At 41.4% G+C, this 27,600-nt stretch overlaps 1 protein-coding gene across 3 annotated transcripts in view; it reads right to left on the reverse strand.

The window, feature by feature from the left end:
- The window catches only part of SLC9A9 (solute carrier family 9 member A9), a 1,256,356-nt gene that overhangs the window by 582,341 nt on the left and 646,415 nt on the right, over positions 1–27,600 (reverse strand). For all 3 annotated transcript variants that reach the window (XM_077290810.1, XM_077290809.1, XM_077290811.1), the window contains exons 10-11: positions 7,845–7,958; positions 4,285–4,396 (exon numbers count right to left, since the gene is read on the reverse strand). In XM_077290810.1, the coding sequence (XP_077146925.1) occupies positions 4,285–4,396; positions 7,845–7,958 (226 nt within the window). The remainder of the gene's footprint in view (positions 1–4,284; positions 4,397–7,844; positions 7,959–27,600) is intronic.

The following is a 27,600-nucleotide window of genomic DNA, read 5'->3' on the forward strand; positions in this document are numbered from 1 at the left end:
CCACACAAACTCATTGACTTGCATGGCCGAAAGTGATCCGAATATCAGATGCAAATCATGCATGCTACGACTTTCTCCTCAGACAGAGTCTGTCTGAGGAGAAAATTGGACATGTGAACGGCCCCTTAGAATGTTTTGTCTGCTCGCACTTGGACCATCTAGAAGAACCCTTTAAAGCCCTTAAAATTTGTCCAGATTAAATTGATAAGTCTGCAGTCACTCTGTGTTACTAATGACTTATGAATCCCCTCACTACACACAGAGCATACTCAGAAACCAGCGAAGACCATCTAAATGAGACACTTTTGCTTCATAAATCAATTACTGATAACCAACAAAGTCAAATTATCTCACAGTTTGCATTTAAAGACTTCTCACAGCTAGGAAATACCTTCGTTTCTAAGACTTCGTTCAGACAACTATTTTTCCAGTTCCTGTGCTAACAATGAGCAAAACAGACAATGTATGGACCAATATAGGCTAGTTCAGATGAGTGGGGTTTTTCAAATGGACAAAGGTCCTGATTTATAAAGGTATTTTTGCTAGTTTTGAAAAGTAAAACAACCTCAAATGTCGCAAACAATCCCGGCCAGCTTTACCAAAATGGTTGGAGCATGGGAGGGACAGGTCGAGGCTAAGCCCACCCATCTGATTCTTGAAAATTTTAGTCACTTTACAGTACATTTCTGGCGGTGGTGTATGCCAGTCACAGGATGTAGCAAGTGCCTCTTATTCAATTAGATGCTTCTCACTCCAGCAGTCTTAATCATGAAAACTGGCGGGTGCAATACCAGTCCTAATGAATCCGGCCCAAAGCACCCCAAAAAGGCAGCACGCACTGGTTTCTTCTATTTCTGACAAATTAGTTGCAAGGATTAAATAGAAAACTACATTATATCTATATTTCTTAAAAAGTGGATTTATTAAAGAAATGTCACATGGATTTTAAAAACAGACACATGGATGACATACACGTGAAAAAAACAGATACATGGATGACATACAGATGTGAAAAACGGATACATGGATGACATACAGACGTGAAAAATGTACACATGGATGAGATACAGACGTGAAAAACAGACACATGGATGATATACAGAAGTGAAAAATGGACATATGGTGTTAGGGGTCGAGTTCCCGCCTCTGCACAGGGGGAATCTCAAACCACCTCCACTGCGGTCCCCCATTCTTCTCCAGCAGGAGTGGAGCCTGCTCAGCGGAGACGTCGGTCCCAGCAACTGGCTCAGCCTGATACTGTGCGGATGGTTTCTGCTGCTTTCCCAGGCTCAGCCATTGTAGCCAGTACTGGTCAGCAGTGAGCGGACGTCTCTGGGACTAAGTACTGCTTTTTCCCTTCTGAGCATGCCCAAGCTAAGACCTCTCATTGGAGGTCAGGGGTCACATGCTCAGCTACTGCTGCAGCTTCCATTTGTCCTCTAGGAAGGTCCTGAAGCTGCTGCAGGTATAAAAGGTTTGCATGGCTGCACGGCCATGCGCTAGTATCACTTTATGTTATGAGCTTGCTATTTGTGGTCGTGCCTGTATGCGGATAGGGTTTGGCTGAAATAAGCCCCTAGAATACCGGCACCTCCGGTGAGGAGTTTGTATGTACAGTACAGACCAAAAGTTTATACACACCTTCTCATTTAAAGATTTTTCTGTATTTTCATGACTATGAAAATTGTACATTCACACTGAAGGCATCAAAACTATGAATTAAAACATGTGGAATTACATACTTAACAAAAAAGTGTGAAACTACTGAAATTATGTCTTATATTCTAGGTTCTTCAAAGTAGCCACCTTTTGTTTTGATGACTTCTTTGCACACTCTTGGCATTCTCTTGATGATCTTCAAGAGGTAGTCACCGGGAATGGTTTTCACTTCACAGGTGTGCCCTGTCAGGTTTAATAAGTGGGATTTGTTGCCTTATAAATGGGGTTAGGACCATCACTTGTGATGTGCAGAAGTCTGGCGGATACACAGCTGATAGTCCTACTGAATAGACTGTTAGAATTTGTATTATGGCAAGAAAAAAGCAGCTAAGTAAAGAAAAACGAGTGGCCATCATTACTTTAAGAAACGAAGGTCAGTCAGTCCGAAAAATTGGGAAAACTTTGAAAGTGTCTTCAAGTGCAGTGGCAAAAACCATCAAGCGCTACAAAGAAACTGGCTCACATGAGGACCGCCCCAGGAAAGGAAGACCAAGAGTCACCTCTGCTTCTGAGGATAAGTTTATCCGAGTCACCTGCCTCAGGAATCGCAGGTTAACAGCAGCTCAGATCAGAGACCAGGTCAATGCCACACAGAGTTCTAGCAGCAGACACATCTCTACAACAACTGTTAAGAGGAGACTTTGTGCAGCAGGCCTTCATGGTAAAATAGCTGCTAGGAAACCACTGCTAAGGACAGGCAACAAGCCAAAGAGACTTGTTTGGCTAAAGAACACAAGGAATGGAGATTAGACCAGTGGAAATCTGTGTTTTGGTCTGATGAGTCCAAATTTGAGATCTTTGGTTCCAACCACCGTGTCTTTGTGCAACGCAGGAAAGGTGAACGGATGGACTCTGCATGCCTGGTTCCCACCATGAAGCATGGAGGAGGAGGTGTGATGGTGTGGGGGTGATTTGCTGGTGACACTGTTGGGGATTTATTCAAAGTTGAAGGCATACTGAACCAGCATTGCTACCACAGCATCTTGCAGCGGTATGCTATTCCATCCGGTTTGCGTTTAGTTGGACCATCATTTATTTTTCAACAGGACAACGACCCCAAACACACCTCCAGGCTGTGTAAGGGCTATTTGACCAAGAAGGAGAGTGATGGGGTGCTATGCCAGATAACCTGGTCTCCACAGTCACCAGACCTGAACCCAATCAAGATGGTTTGGGGTGAGCTGGACCGCAGAGTGAAGGCAAAAGGGCCAACAAGTGCTAAGCACCTCTGGGAACTCCTTCAGGATTGTTGAAAGACCATTCCCGGTGACTACCTTTTGAAGCTCATCAAGAGAATGCCAAGAGTGCACAAAGCAGTCATCAAGGCAAAAGGTGGCTACTTTGAAGAACCTACAATATAAGACATAATTTCAGTTGTTTCACACTTTTTTGTTGAGTATATAATTCCACATGTGTTAATTCATAGTTTTGATGCCTTCAGTGTGAATGTACAATTTTCATAGTCATGAAAATACAGAAAAATCTTTAAATGAGAAGGTGTGTCCAAACTTTTGGTCTGTACTGTATGTATTCAGAGCTGGCTAATAGCCGCTAGAATTCCGGTTCCACCGGAGAAGAGTGTTTGTGTGCCTCTCTGTGTGCGTGACCACTGACTGCCATCAGCTCAGCAGTTAGCTGTGTTCCTCTGTGACGCTAACAGAGCACAGCGTGTTCTTTTCAGTGCAACTCAGTGAAGTAACTGAGTTCACTTATACCACCATATAGTGCCATCTTCTTCTAGCAGCAGGTTCTCTCCTGCATGGTGGACCCCGGGCTGTGAACGCACCAATTATAACATCTATATTAACGCGGTGCGTTCTGCCAGTCCTTACACATGGATGACATACAAACGTGGAAAATGTACACATGGATGAGATACAGACTTGAAAAACGGACACATGGATGACATACAGACATGAAAAATACACATATGAATGAAATACAGATGTGAAAAACAGATACATGGATGACATACAGACATGAAAAATAGACATATGAATGACATACAGACGTGAAAAACAGACATATGGATGACAGACGTGAAAAAAAGGACACATGGATGACATACAGATGTGAAATACAGACACATGGATGACATACAGACGTGAAAAATAGACATATGAATGACATACAGACGTGAAAAACAGACATATGGATGACAGACGTAAAAAAAAGGACACATGGATGACATACAGATGTGAAATACAGACACATGGATGACATACAGACGTGAAAAACAGACACATGGATGACATACACACGTGGTAAATGTACACATGGATGAGATACAGACTTGAAAAACGGACACATGGATGAGATACAGACGTGAAAAACGGACACATGGATGAGATACAGATGTGAAAACGGATACATGGATGACATTCAGATGTGGAAAATGCACACATGGATGACATACAGACGTGAAAAACAGACATATGGATGGCATACGGACATATGGATGACATACAGACGTGAAAGACAGATGTACTACCACATATGGCAAAAAATAGATAATTTTTTTTTATAAGCTCATCAGAGCCTGGCTTAAGACTAATTTTCACTTACCTGAAAACATCATCATGTGTTGAAAATTCCAGGGAATTCTTCTTTTACGACCCAAATTCAAGAAAAATGTAAGTGGATATATGTTACAAGCTCTTGCAACAAAGATTGATATCTGCATTTGTTTCATTAAGGAGAAAATAGACGGGACATTGAGTATTTCATTTCCAACATCACAAATAGAACAATATTTTTAATGACAGCCAGGTACAAGCCTAATATCTGGTATTACACAGTATAAAACATGCTGCCCCACAAACAAATATCAGGGTTTGATTTCATTATTATTTTGAAAAAAAAAGATATGACTTGGGATAAGAGCCAAATCAGTATCTCAATTTGCAGGCATGGTGTGTCGGGATATTGGCCCTCGTCCGTGCGAAGTATGAGAACTGATTTGGCTAGATTAGAGGCTCTGAACTGAGGTCTAACCAGAGCTGGTATGTCACTTTCCACAAGGAGAAATCTTGCCCCTTAGATATTAAATGGAACCTGTCACCCCCAAAATTGAAGGTGAGCTAAGCCCACCGGCATCAGGGGCTTATCTACAGCATTCTGTAATGCTGTAGATAAGCCCCTGATGTATCCTGAAAGATGAGAAACAGAGGTTAGATTATACTCACCCAGGGGTGGTCCCGATGCGGTCCGGTCAGATGGGAGTCGCGGTCCGGGGCCTCCCATCTTCATAGGATGACGTCCTCTTATTGCCACGGCTCCGGCGCAGGCGTACTTTGTCTGTCCTGTTGAGGGCAGAGCAAAGTACTGCAGTGCGTAGGCGCTGGGCCTCTCTGACCTTTCCCGGCATCTGGGTGAGTATTATCTAACCTCTTTTTCTCATCTTTCAGGATACATCGGGGGCTTATCTACAGCATTACAGAATGTTGGAGATAAGCCCCTGATGCCGGTGGGCTTAGATCATCTTCAAAGGGGGCATTTTTTAGTCTATACTCTGACCGAGTGTCATGGTCGGACTGTGGGTTTAATTTTCTAGCCTTACACCTTCATATGATGCTGTCAGATTTAAACACTAAACCTTTGGTCAGGCTGGGACACTTGGCCATATTATGGATCAAAAATACTCCTGAAAGAATAGTGAACTCATACACGAGGGTTATGTACTTTTTTACAGTATAAGTATGCAAATTAACTCTCTCACAGAACTAAATAACTAATCCATTACGTAGCACCTAAGAGAGGTGGGTTTCCTATAGGTTAACACCCAGGCCATTAGCAACCATTGCAATAAATACCAAGCTAAAAACTTATAAAAAAGACAGCCTGTTTGCCTCTCATCAGCGAGGGAACTTATATGCATATTTTCTTCCATGTAGAAATGCCAGAAAAACTCGATATTTAGCCAATCTCTTTACCTCCTTAGCGATATTTGAGAAACAGATATCCGTCATGAGCATGTCACTTTGCACTCCATGATGGATATGAAGAGCTTGACAAGGGGAGAGTGCTGCCTCTGTCCGCACATCAGCATCCCCCGTAGCATAATGAGAGAGTGCCCAATGGGTTGCTATAGTAGTGAGAGTGGCCTGTGGGTCTGCCATACACTACAGCCTATAAGATCCCACAATAGGCGGAGTCTGATAAGCTACTTCTCAACCTTTTGAGGACTAATACATATTATAAAAGAAAATGTAAAAAAAAAATGTGTAAAATACTGTAAATAAAATAAGCAAACAAATCCTCCCCAAGATCCCACTTTTCTCTGTCATTTTCATTTTCCTTTTTTATTGGACTCCATTGGGGTTTTTACCTTCCTTTAGAGCTACAGGTTAGGCTATAGATTTAATTTGATGGACTTCAATCTACCTTCAACTGTAAAAACGATGAAAATTAACATACAGTATGTTAAAAATGTCACATATTTACTATTGCTGAGCAACAAACGATGCCAGAGTTGCATTTTTTGTTCGTCCAGACTAAAAAAATATGATATAAATTGGATATTATGGTAATTATATTGCCCTGTGCTGAAAAATTATATTAATATTTACCCTGTACAGTGAACACCACAAAAATATATGAAAAATAATACTAGAATTGTTAGTTTTTACACATTCAGCCTCAAAAATCGTTAAATAGAAAAGTTATCAAAAAGTCATAAGTACCAAAATATGGAACCAGTGAAAATTACAGCATTTCCTGCAAAAAATACACAAGTGTTTCCAAGGAAAAAAAAAAAAAAAAAAACTATGGTTCTTAGAATACAACAAACCCACCACAAAATTATAATTGTTTTAATTGGTTTTTTTTGTGTAAAAGTAGTAGAACATAAACAAAAAACAAACTACCGTATATAAATTGAGTACTGTCATTATGGCATCAAACCTGCAGAAGAAATGTAATATTTAAATTAAATTGAATAGTGAACTGCATTAATAAACATGACAGAATAGTGTTTCTTTTGTGTTTTCAATTTAAAGGCATATAACATTAAGACAACGCGTCAATAATCCAAAGTTTGGGGTCACAAGACTGTATTTTTTCTCATCTAATAAAATCAAGCCGATTATGCGGATTATGATCAGAATGTAGGCATAGTGTGATCTGAATTTTTTTTTTCTTAGATGAGGTGAAGATTTAAACAAAATGTCTTCATCTTCTCTATTCTGTCAGTCCATGAAATTCGGACTGCACTCAGATGTCATGATGTCCACAGACTCACTGACTTGCAAGAGCATGTTCGCAGCCCCATAAAATAACACTGGCCCGCGTGCGATACAATGTTTTGTCAAATCACACTTGCACCGAAAATATGGTCGTCTGTATGAGCCTGAAAACTCCATAATGCCGCCTTTAAAGGTGTTGTCCACTATTGGAAAAACTTTCATGAATGGGCTCGGAGTGTTTAATGAAACAAAAAAAATTGACACTTCCCTTCCAAATCAACGTCAGTCTCCCAACATAAAAAGGTCATGTGACTGCTGCAGCCAATCCACCACTGCTGACCAGCTGCAGCCTTCATATTTCCCCATCAGGGCGATTTTTGGAGGTGGTGGTGGTCTAGAAGATAAGCGTACATGTTTTGCAGCACTCTGGGACCATTCATAAGTGGTTGTCCAGTCGTGGCTCCACGTAACGTACGATACACCACAGGGGCAATATGGCCGTCTGAAGCTACACTATGACTTTTCATACATTTTCATAATGAGGATCTCTAAGTAACAACATGCTTAGAAGATCATCTATATCTAGCAGTAATATTGCCATACACAGTAAGTAATGGAGACCATTTTAATTTCTATACAAATTTTAAATACCGGTACTTCCCTTCATCATAAAGCATTAACGACATAATCGCTGTTTAATTCCATACACATGTGGTTACGTTTTAATCAAAGCACAAGCACGTAATATCAGACCTGCGGTGGCCCTGGAATCATCTGAAAGGAGAACCATACAGATTTAATTACATTTCAATAAAATGTGCTTTGAATTAACATCGGAACTCAGATTCTGTTCTCTGATTCTAATCTCCAGTCTTGACTTTTCGGAGAGCAAAATGTAACTGGACAATTAGTTTGAATTTTGGATTAAAAAAAAAAGGATACAACGGCTCCACATATAAAGAGAGCATTAAAGATGTGGTTCTGGAAAGTAAATAATGCCAGCCCCATGTAACAGAAGATAAAGTTCTCCGCCAGGAAGTTCATGAATTCGAAAAGCTGAAAGTGATGGAAAACAGAAAGAACAGAATGAGAGGTGTTACATCGACCAGGCTATGAACATGCAGATGAATTCACATTGTTGACCATGTGCACACACACGTATGACTGGATGGATGGCTAGAAGCACAGTTAGGCCGGGGTCACACTTGCGAGTGTGATGTGAGAAACTCGCGCGAGTCTCCCGCATCAATACCCAGCACTGCCGCCGGCACTCGGGACCGGAGTGTGAGGCTGCATAGAAATAGATGCAGCTGAACGCTTTGATCCCGAGTGCCGACGGCAGGGCCGGGTATTGATGCGTGAGTTTCTCACATCACACTCACAAGTGACCCCGGCCTTATAGAGATAATCCAATACAAATTGGGCTTCTCATTATAATTACTCATTAGGCCATGGTCACACATTCAGTATTTGGTCAGTATTTTACCTCAGTATTTGTAAGCCAAACCTGGAGTGGGTGATAAATACAGAAGTGGTGACGTGCTTCTATTATACTTTTCCTCTGATTGTTCCACTACTGGCTTTGGCTTACAAATACTGAGGTAAAATACTGATGTGTGAATGCGGCCTTAGAGGGAGCATCAGCTTCATTATGTCATCCGTTCTGATAGGTAGAAACCAAGGATTGACTGGAGTCAAGCAGTAATAAGACTATGACCACTCTACTATCTTCTGTGATTACAGTCCTAGTCACCAGCCACATTATAAAGATGGGTGAAATAAAGATGAACACTAATTTTATTTCTCCACTTATAAGACCAGCAGCAACACAGATTTCAACACCATACAGATTCATCGGTATTTCCGGTGAAAAACTCTTTAAAAAAAAAGGTCTTAAAGATTTTGCACAACTTTGCGTGGTGCAAAAAAGGTGGCTACTTATGGTGTTTTCACGCTAGTTTCATTTAGCTCCACTAAAAATGGGTGAAGCTGGAAAGGAGCCAGGATACGCCAACTCATCAATCAATTCATCCAACATGGCAGCATTTATTATGCCAGAAAAACTACTTCAGACCCTGACTGGAGTAACATTTCTGGCAAGGCGCACATCACTGCCAAATCTATTAAGTGCTGTGTGCCTTTTATTGAATTTGGCACATCTTATTCCTATATGCCCCTTGTGAACACCTGTCTTAATGAATCCGGGTCTACATCTTGTTCTTGTAAGTTGTGATGAAATGGAGGCAAGCAAGACAATACCACAAGCAATCTGTATAGATACACATTCTTATATACATACCAAACTAGGTACATGATATCCTTGGATATAGCATTAGCTAAAGAAAAAAATATTAATAAGTTAGGTTTTAAGCAGTTGAAATAAAGGATTAACCAGGATATTCCCCTTATAAATATTTGTGGTATATCCACAGAAAAATAAAAAAATGCATGATATATAAATGTACAGGGCCCACCTCCGAGAGTAGAAGTTCTGAGACGTCCAATTATCCCCACAGAAGTCAATAAAAATTATGACAAACGGTAAGCAAGCAATGGTCACCTCTCAATTGACCAACACGTGGAGAAAGGAATGAATTGAAGAACATAGTTTATGGAACCAACGCCAATCTAAAAATGTTTATGATTATTACACCCCTTAAAGGGAATCTGTCCACAGGATCAACTCTAAGCCATCTATATGGTCATGTATCATAGGAAGCTGAATAAAATAATACCTTGATATCTGTGATCCGATGTCTTGTTCCACAAGAAATGAGCAGATCAGACTATGGGCCTTATCTGTATGAGAATCTGCCTCCACAGCTTATTTTAAATAAAAGAGGAGTAACCAGTGTGATGTGTAATGGCCATGATCTGCTCTCTGATCTAACTGCAGACGAGCGTAAATATGCCTGATACATCTGCAAGTTCCGCTCAGCTTCTATTTAAAGGCAAGCATTGTTGCAGTATTAGAAGCTGTGAGAGCTGCAGCTGCTAACGTGTTTGTAAGAAGACAACGTTCAGTTCTACTGTTCTGTATTAGTTACATATTTCACACTGGTAACTCCACTGTTTATTAAAAATAAGCTCTGGAGGCAGAGTTTCATACAAATAAGTGTCTGAATCATAGTCCGATGAAAACTAAATCTCCGGGCACTAAAAAATACTCGGAGGTCACCAGAACGTGCTCGGGAAATCTCGAGTAACGAGTATATTCACTCATCACTAGTAATAATGAGAAATAACAGAGTAAAAGTATTGAACACATGAAGATAGAGAAGTGCAAAAAGCCAAGAAAAGTCATGACTTCATGCTGAAATCTATTAGAAATTAGAAAGCAATCTGCCACTTAATGAAAAATAATATCAGCTAGTTCAACTGATGGCCTATAAAAAGGTGTCTCCTTACCAAGGTGCCACACAAGAATCAACTCATGATTGGTAAAACCAGTGAGCTGTCTAAAGACATTTGCAACCTTATTGTTGCAAAACATATTTATGGCATTGGTTACAGAAAAATTTCTAAACTACTGGAGGTCCCAATGAGCACTGTTGGGACCATAATCCGGAAGTGAAAAGAACCATAAACCGGCCATGACCACTTAGACCAGTAAGAGTTCAGACGGAGGAGTGAAAAGAATTATCCAAAGTCCAATAGCCAAGAATCACCTCTGAAGAGCTACAGAAAGACTTGGAATCAGCAGGTACAATTGTTTCAAAGAAAACATTAAGTAATGCATTCAACCTCCACAACCTGAATGCACGCTCACCACGCAAGACTCCATTGCTGAACAAAAAGCTGAACAATAAGCATGATCAAGCAAATTTAATGTTTGCTCAACAACATTTAGACAATGTTGATCATATTGATTACTTGTACCCATAATTGATCAACAAATCTATGTGACTTCTCACTCTACTGGTGATTGCGAGGAAAACAAGGTACTTGGGATTCCCAAGCCAGCAGTGAAGTACCTTTTATGTTTTTTTCTACCAAATACATGTATCCATTACCTACATAATACTATAGGTGATAGAAGTAGGACTACTGTGGGCCTCGCATCAGGGACCCCTTTCAATCACCAGAAAGGAAATCTATAAATAGCAGTATGAGTGAGGCGGCAATCTCAAATGCTATAATGCTGAGTTCTTAAAGTGAACTTGTCAGCAGGTTTGTGCACAGTAACCTACAGACAGTGTCAGGTTTGCGCTATTATACTGATTGAAATAATACCATCATTGGTTAAGTCAGTCTTGTGGTTGTTATTTAATCTTTATTTTCAGGTTTCAGTTAATTAGATACTCGTGATCTAGGGCGACCTGTGGTGGGGTCTTTATGTGGTGCTCTGCTTACATATTCATCCTTATGAGCTTATGACAGGTCACTGATCCCTCAGTGAACTGCCCCCTGTTTTACATACTGTATGGAATATTGTTTGAAAAAATAAAACAATTAACATTCATCAGGCAGGCGGCGGCGGCGATGCCTGCACTGTAGCATGATACAATGGATAATGGGCATGTACGGTAATCATTTGATTTAGTAGTAAAAAAAAAATCTTCATCGAAATAGCGCTGGCGGCCGCGCCTGCACAGGAGCAACTGTCGTGTTCCGATAAATGCTACTGCACAGACGCCATTTTGCTAGAGAAAAAAAATAGTCTCTATCAAGATGGTGCTGGCGGCGACAGTGCAGTAACATCTATTGAATCGCCGATACATACTACTGCGCAGGTCCCGTCGACAGCGCTATTTTGCTAGGTATGATGGATAATGGTCATGTAATCATTTGATTTAGTCAATAGTACTGCAGAAAAGAAAAAAATCCAAATGGAGCCAGCAGCTGTGCCTTCGCATTAACATCTATTGCCGATCAACGCCATTTGAAAAATAATTGGCTCCATCAAAATAGCGCCGATGCCTGTGCAGTAGCATGTATTGCCAATCTGATAATTGATTCTGCGCTGGCGCCACCTGCGCCATCTTGATGGAACCTAATTTTTTTTCTAGCAAAATGGCGCTGGAGGTGACAATAGAAGCAACTGTGCAGGCGCGGCCACCTTCACTATTTTGATTAAGATAATTTTTTTCCAACAGAATTATATGACTGAATCAAATGATTACAAGCATATTATCCATTGTATCATGCTACAGTGCAGCCACCAGCGCCATTTTGACGAATGTTAATTTTTATTTCAAACAACGTCCTATGCAGTATGTAAAATAGGGGGCAAGTCACTAAGAGATCAGTGACCTGTCATAAACCATACAGATGCATATGTAAGCAGAGCACCACATGAAGACCCCCCCCACACACACACAGGCTGCCCCGAAGCATAAAAATCCCATTAACTCAAAACTGCAAATACAGATTAAATAACAACCACAAGACAGATTTCATCACCAGGTATCACTGTAATCAGTATAACGGTGCCGACCTGACACTCTCTGTGGGTTACTGTGCACAATTCTGCTGACAGGTTCCCTTTAATGATAACTAAATAGATTAAAAAAATTAAATATACAGAAAGCATTTAGGCTGTGTGCACACGTTCGGGACTTTTTGCGCTTTTTTTGCATTTTTTCGATATAAAAATGAGATAAAACCGCGAAAAAAAACCGCACACATTAAGCATCCTATTATTAGAATGCAATCCCCAATTTTTGTGCACATGTTGCGTTTTTTTCCGAGGCGGAATCGCATTCCGGAAAAAAAAAGCAGCATGTTCATTCTTTGTGCGGAATCGCAGGGATTCCGCACACATATGAATGCATTGATCCGCTTACTTTCCGCATGGGGCTATGCCCACCATGAGGGAAGTAAGCGGATCATGTGCGGTTGGTACCCAGGATGGAGGAGAGAAGACTCTCCACCAGGCCCTGGGAACCATATAATTGTAAAAATAATAAAAAAAAAGAGTTAAAATAAAACATTGTGATATTCTCATTTCCGGCGTCCCCGGCAGTCTTCCCGCTCCGCGCAATGCATTATTGGGACCGCGGCATCGCGAGGAGCAGGAAGACTGCCAAGGACTCCGGAAGGTGAGCATATCATGATTTTTTATTTTTTTAAATAATTTTTAACATTCTATCTTTTACTATTGATGCTACATAGGCAGCATTAATAGTAAAAAGTTGGTCACATTTGTCAAACACTCTGTTTGACAAGTGTGACCAACCTGTCAATCAGTTTTCCAAGCGATGCTACAGATCGCTTGGAAAACGCAAGAATTCTGCAAGCTAATTACGCTTGCAAAACGCTAGTGTTTAGCGGGGATACGCATGCCAATTCCGCATGTGATATACCCGCGGCAGGAGTTGCGGAATTGCCGCAGAAATTTCCGCTGCAATTCTGCAACGTGTGCACTTAGCCTTAAAACATTACGGGATGGTTTGCAGTCCATTTTTCAGGTAGTAAAAGAATGAAATATGTCACAATAGTACTAATGCTATAAAGATGAACACGCCAGGTTGATTGAAGCTGTTACAATTAAATAATTAACTAGTTAATTAATGTCACACTATTTTATATGAATATTACTTTCAATGACACATTTATTAGTTGTTTGCATTCCAGACATAATTCAAGTTTACAAACCGAACCTAGGACACGAATAAGTTACCTTTTGTGCTCTAAAAGTTACTCTAACAATTGATATCTGCGAGGCTTTGTCACGTCTCCTATGTAACGAAAGCTAATTCCTTATCTCCCCAGAACATGCATCTCTCACCAATAACTCCTGCCGTTTAGTAGATGGCAACTGCTTAATTGTTTTGCTTTCTTGAAATTCTAGGTTTTATTTCCAACTGAGATCATTACTTGCCTTTCAAGATCAAAACAGTCATCTATTCAATTTAACATGACTCTGCAAGATTTTATATTCCTTACATTCCCAACATCGATGAACAGCAGTAAGAGATTATGCCAGCATACAATGTCCATAGAAAAATGATGAAAAACAAAAAATGAAGCCATCCAACCACTGATATTGTACTCAAGACATGGTGTCTTGGCCATTTTAGTTCAGTAGTGGCTCAAGTGTGGGAGAAAATAGCTTGTTTCCCCCTCCTATGTAAGCTTTCCTAAAAATCAATATACAGGAGCTTCTCACAAAATTAGAATATCATCAAAATTTAATTTATTTAAGTTCTTCAATACAAAAAGTGAAACTCATATATTATATAGAGTCATTACAAACAGAGTGATCTACAGTACAGACCAAAAGTTTGGACACACCTTCTCATTTAAAGATTTTTCTGAATTTTCATGACTATGAAAATTGTACATTCACACTGAAGGCATCAAAACTATGAATTAACACATGTGGAATTATATACTGAACAAAAAAGTGTGAAACAACTGAAATTATGTCTTATATTCTAGGTTCTTCAAAGTAGCCACCTTTTGCTTTGATGACTGCTCTGCACACTCTTGGCATTCTCTTGATGAGCTTCAAGAGGTAGTCACCGGGAATGGTTTTCAATTCACAGGTGTGCCCTGTCAGGTTTAATAAGTGGGATTTCTTGCCTTATAAATGGGGTTGGGACCATCAGTTGTGTTGTGCAGAAGTCTGGTGGATACACAGCTGATTCCTACTGAATAGACTGTTAGAATTTGTATTATGGCAAGAAAAAAGCAGCTAAGTAAAGAAAAACGAGTGGCCATAATTACTGTAAGAAATTAAGGTCAGTCAGTCCGAAAAATTGGGCAAACTTTGAAAGTGTCCCTAAGTGCAGTGGCAAAAACCATCAAGCGCTACAAAGAAACTGGCTCACATGAGGACCGCCCCAGGAAAGGAAGACCAAGAATCACCTCTGCTTCTGAGGATAAGTTTACCCGAGTCACCAGCCTCAGAAATCTCAGGTTAACAGCAGCTCAGATTAGAGACCAGGTCAATGCCACACAGAGTTCTAGCAGCAGACACATCTCTACAACAACTGTTAAGAGGAGACTTTGTGTAGCAGGCCTTCATGGTAAAATAGCTGCTAGGAAACCACTGCTAAGGACAGGCAACATGCAGAAGAGACTTGCTTGGGCTAAAGAACACAAGGAATGGACATTAGACCAGTAGAAATCTGTGCTTTGGTCTGATAAGTCCAAATTTGAGATCTTTGGTTCCAACCACCGTGTCTTTGTGCGATGCAGAAAATGTGAACGGATGGATTCTACATGCCTGGTACCCAATGTGAAGCATGGAGGACGAAGTGTGATGGTGTGGGGGTTCTATGCTGGTGACATTGTTGGGGATTTTTTCAAAATTGAAGGCATAATGAACCAGCATGGCTACCACAGAATCTTGCAGCGGCATGATATACCATCCGGTTTGCGTTTAATTGGACCATCATTTATTTTTCAACAGGACAATGACCCCAAACACATCTCCAGGCTGTGTAAGGGCTATTTGACCAAGAAGTAGAGTGATGGGGTGCTACACCAGATGACCTGGCCTCCACAGTCACCAGACATGAACCCAATCGAGATGGTTTGGGGTGAGCTGGACCGCAGAGTGAAGGCAAAAGGGCCAACAAGTGCTAAGCATCTCTGGGAACTCCTTCAAGATTGTTGGAAGACCATTCCCGGTGACTACCTCTTGAAGCTCATCAACAGAATGCCAAGAGTGTGCAAAGCAGTCATTAAAGCAAAAGGTGGCTACTTTGAAGAACCTAGAATATAAGACATAATTTCAGTTGTTTCAGACTTTTTTGTTAAGTATATAATTCCACATGTGTTAATTCATAGTTTTGATGCCTTCAGTGTGAATGTACAATTTTCATAGTCATGAAAATACAGAAAAATCTTTAAATGAGAAGGTGTGTCCAAAAGTTTGGCCTGTACAGTATGGCAAGTGTTTATTCCTGTTAATGTTGATGATTATGGCTTACAGCTAATGAAAACCCCAAAGTCATTATCTCAGTAAATTTGAATAATTAACAAAAAACACCTGCAAAGGCTTCCTAAGCATTTAAAAATGCCCCTTAGTCTGTTTCAGTAGGCTCCACAATCGTGGGGAAGACTGCTGACTTGAAATATGTCCAGAAGGCAGTCATTGACACACTCCACAAGGAGGGTAAGCCACAAAAGGTCATTGCTAAAGAAGCTGGCTGTCCACAGAGGGCTGCATCCAAGCATATTAATGGAAAGTTGAGTGGAAGGCAAAAGTGTGGTAGAAAAAGGTGCACAAGCAACCGGGATAACCGGAGAGATTCACAAGGAGTGGACTGCTGGAGTCACTGCTTCAAGAGCCACCACTCACATACGATTTCAGGACATGGTCTACAAGCAGGGTCGCCGTTAGCGACAGGCAGACTAGGTAGCTGACTAGGGCCCCTAGTCAGTGGCGTGTTCCTAATAGCGGCACACCACATGGCTGCTATGGGGCCTGTGAGTCAGGTGGGCCCACCTGGCCCCAGTGTCAACCCCCCACCTGCGAGCCACATTCTACTGTATTGGCATCATAGACGCCGATACAGTTGAAAGCAATGATGGAGGAGAGGGCGTCAGATGATGCTCCTTCCCCCATCATTCCCTTCCATCGCTCGGACACTGTAGGTGCATGATGACATTACTTCACCACACACTCGCTGTTTCCCGGGCAGCACAGCTGTTGAAACAGGAGCAGCGTGGGGCATGAGGAGGAGAGTATTGTGTTTTTTGTTTAAAATCTATCAGTGAGTGAGTATTGGACTGTGAGGCTGGATTATATTCTATGGGGGAGGGTGGGGCTACAATATATTCTATGGGGAGTGGGCTGTATTATATCCTATGAGGGGACTGCATTATTTTCTATGGGTATGGGTTGTATTATATTCTATGAGGGGGCTGCATTATATTCTATGAGGGGGGGCTATATTATATTCTATGGTGGTGCATTAAAATATATGGAGGACTATGAGCAGTGTATTATACTATATGAAGGACTGAGGAGTGTATTATACTATATGGAGGACTATGGGGAGTGCAATATATTATATGGATGACTATGGTAAGTGTATTATACTATATGGAGGACTATGGAGAGTGTATTATACTATATGGGGACTATGGGGAGTGCATTATGCTATATGGAGGACTATGAGGAGTGCATTATACTATATGGATAACTATGGGGAGTGTATTATACTATATGGAGGACTATGGGGAGTGCATTATACTATATGGAGGACTATGGGGAGTGCATTAATCTATATGAAGGACTATGGGGAGTGCATTACACTATATGGAGGACGATGGGACACATTATATTGTATGGAGGACTATAGGGTGTGCATTATACAATATGGAAGACTGTGGTGCACATTATACTATATGGGGGACTGTAAGGTGCATTATACAAAATGGAGGACTGTGGTGCACATTATACTATATGGAGGACTATGGGGTGCATTATATTAAACAAGCAAAATGCTAATTATTAATTGAGTGATTGGCTTGTTTATGCTGGAACAAAAATCATTGTTCTCAGCAGCACATCGCCCAGAGAACTGCAGATGTGCTGCTGATAACATAATACTGTATGGGGACAGATTGATAGTGATTGTTCTAGCCCCATCATTCTTCTTCAGCCGTTGGAAAGAGGCTGGGCAACAAGCGTCAAACGACTTCAATATTGTCGATCACACTCGTTTAGCGGCCTGAGATCAGTACATGTAAATTCAACCACAATGTTTCTGTGTGATGGTACAATATGAGAGCATTTGGGGCCCCATTTTAAACTTTTGCCCAGGGCCCCACTTTGCCTAAAACTGGCCCTGGCTACAAGTGTTGCATTCCTTGTGTTAAGCCACTCATGACCAGTAGAAAACACCAGAAGTGTCTTACCTGGGCCAAGGAGAAAAAGAACTGGACTGTTGCTCAGTGGTCCAAGGTGTTGTTTTCAGATGAAAGTAAATGTTGCATTTCATTTGGAAATCAAGGTCCCAGAGTCTGGAGGAAGAGTGGAGAGGCACACAATCTAAACTGCTTGAGGTCTAGTGTGAAGTTTCCACAATCAGTGATGGTTTGGAGAGCCATGTCATCTGTTGGTGTAGGTTCACTGTGTTTTATCAAGACCAAAGTAAGTGCAGCCTTCTACCAGGAAATTTCAGAGCATTTCATGCTTCCCTCTGTCATCAAGCTTTTTGGAGATGGAAATTTCATTCTCCAGCAGGACTTGGCACCTGTCCACACTGCCAAAGTACAAGATAAATGGTATAAAAACAACAGTATCACTGTTCTTGATTGGTAAGCAAACTTGCTTGACCTTAACTCCATAAAAAATCTATGGTGTATTGTCAAGAGGAAGGTGAGATTTACAAGACCCAACAATGCAGATGAGCTGAAGGCTGCTATCAAAGCAACCTGGGCTTCCAAAACACCTCAGCAGTGCCACAGGCTGACCGCCATCATGCCACGCCACATTGATGCAGTAATTGATGCAAAAAGAGCCCTGACCAAATATTGAGTGCAATTACTTAAGATACATTTTAGTAGGCCTACATTTTGGATTTTAAAATCAATTTTCAAGCTGGTGTTATAAAGTATTCTAATTTACTGATATAATGACTTTTGGGTTTTCATTGGCTGTGAGCCATAATCATCAACATTAACAGAAATAAACACTTGAAATACATCACTCTGTTTGTAATGATTCAATAAATTATAGGAGTTTCACTTTCTGTATTGAAGAACTGAAATAAATTCACTTTTTGCTAATATTCTAATTTTGTAAGAAGCACCTATGCTTGGTTTGGATTATAACTGCATGAAATGAAAGGTTTGTTGAGCTCATGTAAGTGTTTGGAGTCACTTTTTTCAATAAAAGCGGTGCGGCAGGCAGTGCTATTTTTGCTGTCAAAAAACTAAACCTCAATACAACCCAGATGGAAATCATTAAGGCTACGTTCACAAGACTTTTGGTGAGTTTTTAACCCCTTAAGCCCCAAGGGTGGTTTGCACGTTAATGACCGGGCCAATTTTTACAATTCTGACCACTGTCCCTTTATGAGGTTATAACTCAGTAACGCTGCAACAGATCTTGGCGATTCTGACATTGTTTTCTCGTGACATATTGTGCTTCATGACAGTGGTAAAACTTCTTCACTATAACTTGCGTTTATTTGTGAAAAAAACGGAAATTTGGCGAAAATTTTTAAAATTTTGTAATTTTCCAAATTTGAATTTTTATGCCCTTAAATCACAGAGATATGTCACACAAAATAATTAAAAAGTAACATTTCGCACATGTCTACTTTACATCAGCACAATTTTGGAACCAGAATTTTTTTTTGTTAGGGAGTTATAAGGGTTAAAAGTTGACCAGAAATTTCTCATTTTTACAACACCAATATTTTTTAGGGACCACATCACATTTGAAGTCATTTTGAGGGGTCTATATGATAGAAAATAACTAAGTGTGACATCATTCTAAAAACTGCACTCCTCAAGGTGCTCAAAACCACATTCAAGAAGTTTATTAACCCTTCAGGTGTTTTACAGGAATTTTTGGAATGTTTTAAAAAAATGAACATTTAACTTTTTTTCACAAAAAATTTCCTTCAGCTCCAATTTCTTTTATTTTACCAAGGGTAACAGGAGAAAATGGACGACAAAAGTTGTTGTACAATTTGTCATGAGTACGCTGATACTCCAAACGTGGGGGTAAACCACTGTTTGGGTGCATGGCAGAGCTTGGAAGGGAAGGAGCACCGTTAGACTTTTCAATGCAAAATTGACTGGAATTGAGATGGGACGCCATGTTGCGTTTGGAGAGCCCCTGATGTGCCTAAACATTGAAAACCCCCACAAGTTACACCATTTTGGAAGGTAGACCCCCTAAGGAACTTATCTAGATGTGTGGTGAGCACTTTAACCCACCAAGTGCTTCACATAAGTTTATAATGCAGAGCCGTCAAAATAAAAAAATCATATTTTTTCACAAATATGATCTTTTCGCCCCCAATTTTTTGTTTTCCCAATGGTAAGAGAAGAAATTTGACTGCAAAAGTTGTTGAGCCATTTGTTCTGAGTACGGCAATCCCCCATACTTGGGGGTAAACCACTGTTTGGGCGCATGGCAGAGCTTGGAAGGGAAGGAGCGCCGTTTGACTTTTCAATGCAAAATTGACTGGAATTGAGATGGGACGCCATGTTGCATTTGGAGAGCCCCTGATGTGCCTAAACATTGAAACCCCCCACAAGTGACACCATTTTGGAAAGTAGACCCCCAAGGAACTTATCTAGATGTGTGGTGAGCACTTTGACCCACCAAGTGCTTCACAGAAGTTTATAATGCAGAGCCGTCAAAATAAAAAAATCATATTTTTTCACAAATAAGATGTTTTTGCCCCCAATTTTTTATTTTCCCAAGGGCAAGAGAAGAAATTGGACACAAAAAGTTGTGCCATTTGTCCTGAGTACGCCGATACCCCATATGTGGGGGTAAACCACTGTTTGGGCGCATGGCAGAGCTGGGAAGGGAAGGAGCGCCATTTGACTTTTCAATGCAACATTGACTGGAATTGAGATGGGACACCATGTCACGTTTGGAGAGCCCCTGATGTGCCTAAACATTGTAACCTCCCACAATTGACACCATTTTGGAAAGTAGCCCCCTTAAGGAACTTATCTAGATGTGTATTGACAGCTTTGAACCCCCAAGTGTTTCACTACAGTTTATAACGCAGAGCCGTGAAAATAAAAATTCATTTTTTTTTTTCACAAAAAATATTTTTAGCCCCCAGTTTTGTATTTTCCCAAGGGTAACAGGAGAAATTTGACCCTAAAAGTTGTTGTCCAATTTGTCCTGAGTAGGCTGATACCCCATATGTGGGGGGAACCACCGTTTGGGCGCATGGCAGAGCTCGGAAGGGAAGGAGCGTCATTTGGAATGCAGACTTAGATGGATTGGTCTGCAGGCGTCACGTTGCATTTGCAGAGCCCCTGATGCACCTAAACAGTAGAAATCCCCCACAAGTGACCCCATATTGGAAACTAGACCCCCCAAGGAACTTATCTAGATGTGTTGTGAGAACTTATCTAGATGTGTATTGACAGCTTTGAACCCCCAAGTGTTTCACTACAGTTTATAACGCAGAGCCGTAAAAATAAAAATTATTTTTTTTCCCACAAAAATGTTTTTTTAGCCCCCCAAATTTTATTTTCCCAAGGGTAACAAGAGAAATTGGACCCCAAAACTTTTTCAACGCAGAATTGGCTGGAATTGAGATCGGACGCCATGTCGCGTTTGGAGAGCCCTGATGTGCCTAAACAATGGAAACCCCCAATTCTAACTGAAACCCTATCCCAAACACACCCCTAACCCTAATCCCAACCATAACCCTAACCACACCCCTAACCCTGACACACCCCTAACCCTAATCCCAACCGTAAATGTAATCCAAACCCTAACCCTAACTTTAGCCCCAACCGTATCTTTAGCCCCAACCCTAACTTTAGCCCCAACCCTAACCCTAACTTTAGCCCCAACCCTAACCCTAACTTTAGCCCCAACCCTAACCCTAACTTTAGCCCCAACCCTAACTCAAACTTTATCCCCAACCCTAACCCTAACTTTAGCCCCAACTTTAACTGTAGCCCTAACCATAACTTTAGCCCCAACCCTAACCCTAACGACCCAACCTATAAAACTGTCGCACTAATTAACCCCTTCAGTGTACACCGTAAGAAAAAAAAATGAGCCAAAAAACATCGCTTTATTATTATACCGCCGAACAAAAAGTGGAATAACACGCGATCAAAAAGACGGATATAAATAACCATGGTACCGCTGAAAACGTCATCTTGTCCCGCAAAAAACGAGCTGCCATACAGCATCATAAGCAAAAAAATAAAAAAGTTATAGTCCTCAGAATAAAGCGATGCCAAAATAATTATTTTTTCTATAAAATAGCTTTTATCGTATAAAAGCGCCAAAACATAAAAAATGATATAAATGAGATATCGCTGTAATCGTACTGACCCGACAAAGAAAACTGCTTTATCAATTTTACCAAACGTGGAACGGTATAAACGCCTCCCCCAAAAGAAATTCATGAATAGCTGGTTTTTGATCATTCTGCCTCACAAAAATCGGAATAAAAAGTGATCAAAAACTGTCAAGTGTCCGAAAATGTTACCAATAAAAACGTCAACTCGTCCCGCAAAAAACAAGACCTAACATGACTCTGTGGACTAAAATATGGAAAAATTATAGCTCTCAAAATGTGGAGACGCAAAAACGTTTTTCCAATAAAAAAGCGTCTTTTAGTGTGTGACAGCTGCCAATCATAAAAATCCGATAGAAAAAAAACGCTATAAAAGTAAATCAAACCCCCCTTCATCACCCCCTTAGATAGGGAAAAATAATAAAATTAAAAAAATGTATTTATTTCCATTTTCCCATTAGGATTAGGGCTAGGGTTAGGGCTAGTGCTAGGGTTAGGGCTAGGGTTAAGGCTAGGGTTAAGGCTAGGGTTAGTGTTGTGAACTCCGTTTTCAGGCTCCCTCTTGTGGTCACAGATGGTATTGTGTGACTTTGGTTTTTTGGCTCCCCCTGGTGGTTTGGTTTATTATCCTGCGGGTCTGCCGGATCAGCTGCCTCATTATTCACCAGGGAGGCTCCTATTTAGCTCTGCTTCACTCCCACTTGTTGCCGGCTGTCAATGTATTCAGTGCTATTCTGATTACTCCTGATTATCTCGTTTTCTGCCTCTTCAGGATAAGCTAAGTTCTGTTTGAATATTTTTTGCTCATCTGCCTGCAATATGATTTCTGTGTATGATGAGTCTAGTCCAGCTTGCTAACATGTGATTTCTTTTTGCTGGTAAGATCTGGGGTACGGAGTTGCTTCCCCCGCACCGTTAGTTGGTGCGGGGGCTCGAGCAATCTCTGCGTGGATATTTTGAATAGGGTTTTTTATTGACCGCACAGTTTCCTTCCTATTTTCTGCTATCTAGTATTAGCGGGCCTCATTTGCTAAATCTGATTTCATCTCTGCATTTGTGCTTTCCCCTTAACTCACCGTTAATATTTGTGGGGGGCTATTCTATATCTTTGGGGTCTTCCACTGAGGCAAGTGAGGACTTACTTTCCCTTCAGGAATAGTCAGTTTCTCAGGCCGTGACGAGACGTCTAGGATTTTTTAGGTAACGTTCCATGGCTGCCTATAGTTGTTTGCGGATAGGATCAGGTTGCGGTCAATCTAGTTACCACTTCCCCAGAGCTAGTAGTCTGTTCAGTTACTTAGCTAGTCTGACCTGTGATCCTTGCCACTAGGATCATAACAGTACAGCCGGCCCATAAAGTGTTAATTGCATGGCAGAAGCAGGAGAAAAGAAGCTTGGAGATATTTTTTTTTTTTTTGCTGCCGTGTGTCTACAGGTCCTTCTCAAAAAATTAGCATATAGTGTTAAATTTCATTATTTACCATAATGTAATGATTACAATTAAACTTTCATATATTATAGATTCATTATCCACCAACTGAAATTTGTCAGGTCTTTTATTGTTTTAATACTGATGATTTTGGCCTACAAACTCCTGATAACCCAAAAAACCTGTCTCAATAAATTAGCATATCAAGAAAAGGTTCTCTAAACGACCTATTACCCTAATCTTCTGAATCAACTAATTAACTCTAAACACATGCAAAAGATACCTGAGGCTTTTAAAAACTCCCTGTCTGGTTCATTACTCAAAACCCCCATCATGGGTATGACTAGCGACCTGACAGATGTCAAGAAGGCCATCATTGACACCCTCAAGCAAGAGGGTAAGACCCAGAAAGAAATTTATCAACAAATAGGCTGTTCCCAGAGTGCTGTATCAAGGCACCTCAATGGTAAGTCTGTTTGAAGGAAACAATGTGGCAGAAAACGCTGTACAACGAGAAGAGGTGACCGGACCCTGAGGAAGATTGTGGAGAAGGACCGATTCCAGACCTTGGGGAACCTGAGGAAGCAGTGGACTGAGTCTGGTGTGGAAACATCCAGAGCCACCGTGCACAGGCGTGTGCAGGAAATGGGCTACAGGTGCCGCATTCCCCAGGTAAAGCCACTTTTGAACCAGAAACAGCGGCAGAAGCGCCTGACCTGGGCTACAGAGAAGCAGCACTGGACTGTTGCTAAGTGGTCCCAAGTACTTTTTTCTGATGAAAGCAAATTTTGCATGTCATTCGGAAATCAAGGTGCCAGAGTCTGGAGGAAGACTGGGGAGAAGGAAATGCCAAAATGCCTGAAGTCCAGTGTCAAGTACCCACAGTCAGTGATGGTGTGGGGTGCCATGTCAGCTGCTGGTGTTGGTCCACTGTGTTTCATCAAGGGCAGGGTCAATGCAGCTAGCTATCAGGAGATTTTGGAGCACTTCATGCTTCCATCAGCTGAAATGCTTTATGGAGATGAAGATTTCATTTTTCAGCACGACCTGGCACCTGCTCACAGTGCCAAAACCACTGGTAAATGGTTTACTGACCATGGTATTACTGTGCTCAATTGGCCTGCCAACTCTCCTGACCTGAACCCCATAGAGAATCTGTGGGATATTGTGAAGAGAAAGTTGAGAGACGCAAGACCCAACACTCTGGATGAGCTTAAGGCCGCTATTGAAGCATCCTGGGCCTCCATAACATCTCAGCAGTGTCACAGGCTGATTGCCTCCATGCCACGCCGCATTGAAGCAGTCATTTCTGCCAAAGGATTCCCGACCAAGTATTGAGTGCATAACTGAACATTATTATTTGATGGTTTTTTTGTTTGTTATTAAAAAACACTTTTATTTGATTGGACGGGTGAAATATGCTAATTTATTGAGACAGGTTTTTTGGGTTATCAGGAGTTGTAGGTCAAAATCATCAGTATTAAAACAATAAAAGACCTGACAAATTTCAGTTGGTGGATAATGAATCTATAATATATGAAAGTTTAATTGTAATCATTACATTATGGTAAATAATGAAATTTAACACTATATGCTAATTTTTTGAGAAGGACCTGTAGCTGCTGTGTCTGGCTTCTCTCCTCCTCTTAATCTTGGTGTGGCTCTGAGTTCAGCTGCTGATATGGATATCCAGAGTTTAGCCTCCAGTGTAGATCATCTTGCTGCAAGGGTACAAAGTATTCAGGATTTTGTTGTGCACAGTCCTATGTCAGAGCCTAGAATACCTATTCCGGAGTTGTTTTCTGGAGATAGATCTAGGTTCCTGAATTTTAAGAACAATTGCAAGTTGTTTCTTTCTTTGAAACCTCGTTCCTCTGGGGATTCTGTTCAGCAAGTTAAGATTATTATTTCTTTCTTGCGTGGCGATCCTCAAGATTGGGCTTTCGCATTGGCTCCAGGGGATCCTGCGTTGCTCAGTGTGGATGCGTTTTTTCTGGCCCTTGGATTGCTCTATGAGGAATCTAATCTTGAGAACCAGGCTGAAAAAGCGTTGTTGGCCCTCTCTCAGGGGCAAGATGATGCAGAGGTGTACTGCCAGAAATTTCGGAAATGGTCCATTTGGTGCCCTTGCCTAAGTTGCCTTCCTCCTCCGAGTTGGTTCCTATGTTTTTTTCAAAATGTGGTTCGTTTGCACGGGATCCCTGAAAATATTGTTTCTTACAGAGAATCCCAGTTTGTGTCTAGATTTTGTCGGACCTTTTGTGCTAAGATGGGCATTAATTTGTCTTTTTCGTCGGCCTTCCATCCTCAGACGAATGGCCAAACCGAGCGCACTAATCAGACTTTGGAAACCTATTTAAGATGTTTTGTTTCTGCTGATCAGGACAACTGGGTGACTTTTTTGCCATTGGCCGAGTTTGCCCTTAATAATCGGGCTAGTTCTGCTACTTTGGTTTCGCCTTTTTTTTGTAATTCAGGGTTTCATCCTCGTTTTTCCTCGGGTCAGGTGGAGTCTTCTGACTGTCCTGGAGTGGATGTTGTGGTGGATAGGTTGCATCAGATTTGGAATCATGTGGTGGACAATTTGAAGCTGTCACAAGAGAAGGCTCAGCGCTTTGACAACCGCCGTCGCTGTGTGGGTCCCCGACTTCGCGTTGGGGATTTGGTGTGGTTGTCTTCTCGCTTTGTTCCTATGAAGGTCTCCTCTCCTAAGTTTAAGCCTCGGTTTATCGGTCCTTATAAGATTTTGGAAGTCCTTAACCCTGTGTCATTTTGTTTGGACCTCCCGGCATCGTTTGCTATTCATAATGTGTTCCATCGGTCGTTGTTGCGGAGGTATGTGGTGCCTGTGGTTCCTTCGGTTGAGCCTCCTGCCCCTGTGCTGGTTGAGGGAGAATTGGAATACGTGGTGGAGAAGATCTTGGATTCTCGTATTTCTAGACGGAGGCTTCAGTATTTGGTTAAGTGGAAAGGCTATGGTCAGGAGGATAATTCCTGGGTTGTCGCCTCTGATGTTCATGCGGCCGATTTGGTTCGTGCCTTCCATGTGGCTCACCCTGATTGCCCTGGGGGTTTTGATGAGGGTTCGGTGACCCCTCCTCAAGGGGGGGGGGGTACTGTTGTGAACTCCGTTTTCAGGCTCCCTCTTGTGGTCACAGATGGTATTGTGTGACTTTGGTTTTTTGGCTCCCCCTGGTAGTTTGGTTTATTATCCTGCAGGTCTGCTGGATCAGCTGCCTCATTATTCACCAGGGAGGCTCCTATTTAGCTCTGCTTCACTCCCACTTGTTGCCGGCTGTCAATGTATTCAGTGCTATTCTGATTACTCCTGATTATCTCGTTTTCTGCCTCTTCAGGATAAGCTAAGTTCTGTTTGAATATTTTTTGCTCATCTGCCTGCAATATGATTTCTGTGTATGATGAGTCTAGTCCAGCTTGCTAACATGTGATTTCTTTTTGCTGGTAAGCTCTGGGGTACGGAGTTGCTTCCCCCGCACCGTTAGTTGGTGCGGGGGCTCGAGCAATCTCTGCGTGGATATTTTGAATAGGGTTTTTTATTGACCGCACAGTTTCCTTCCTATTTTCTGCTATCTAGTATTAGCGGGCCTCATTTGCTAAATCTGATTTCATCTCTGCGTTTGTGCTTTCCCCTTAACTCACCGTTAATATTTGTGGGGGGCTATTCTATATCTTTGGGGTCTTCCACTGAGGCAAGTGAGGACTTACTTTCCCTTCAGGAATAGTCAGTTTCTCAGGCCGTGACGAGACGTCTAGGATTTTTTAGGTAACGTTCCACGGCTGCCTATAGTTGTTTGCGGATAGGATCAGGTTGCGGTCAATCTAGTTACCACTTCCCCAGAGCTAGTAGTCTGTTCAGTTACTTAGCTAGTCCGACCTGCGATCCTTGCCACTAGGATCATAACAGGTTAGGGCTAGGGTTAGGGTTGGGGCTAGGGTTGGAGCTAAAGTTAGGGTTAGGGTTGGGGCTAAAGTTAGGGTTGGGGCTAAAGTTAGGGTTGGGCTAAAGTTAGGGTTAGGCTAAAGTTAGGGTTAGGGTTTGGATTACATTTACGGTTGGGATTAGGGTTGGGAGTAGAGTTAGGGCTGTGTCAGGGTTAAGGGTGTGGTTAGGGTTACCATTGGGATTAGGGTTAGGGGTGTGTTTGGATTAGGGTTTCAGGTAGAATTGGGGAGTTTCCACTGTTCAGGCACATCAGGGGCTCTCCAAACGCGACATGGCATCTGATCTCGTGACAAATTGGACAACAACTTTTGGGGTCCAAGTTGTCTTGTTATCCTTGAGAAAATAAACATTTTGGGGGCTAAAAATCATTTTTGTGGGAAATAA

Source organism: Ranitomeya variabilis, chromosome 2 (genome assembly GCF_051348905.1).
Source record: "Ranitomeya variabilis isolate aRanVar5 chromosome 2, aRanVar5.hap1, whole genome shotgun sequence".
In the NCBI taxonomy this organism is placed as follows: domain Eukaryota; kingdom Metazoa; phylum Chordata; class Amphibia; order Anura; family Dendrobatidae; genus Ranitomeya; species Ranitomeya variabilis.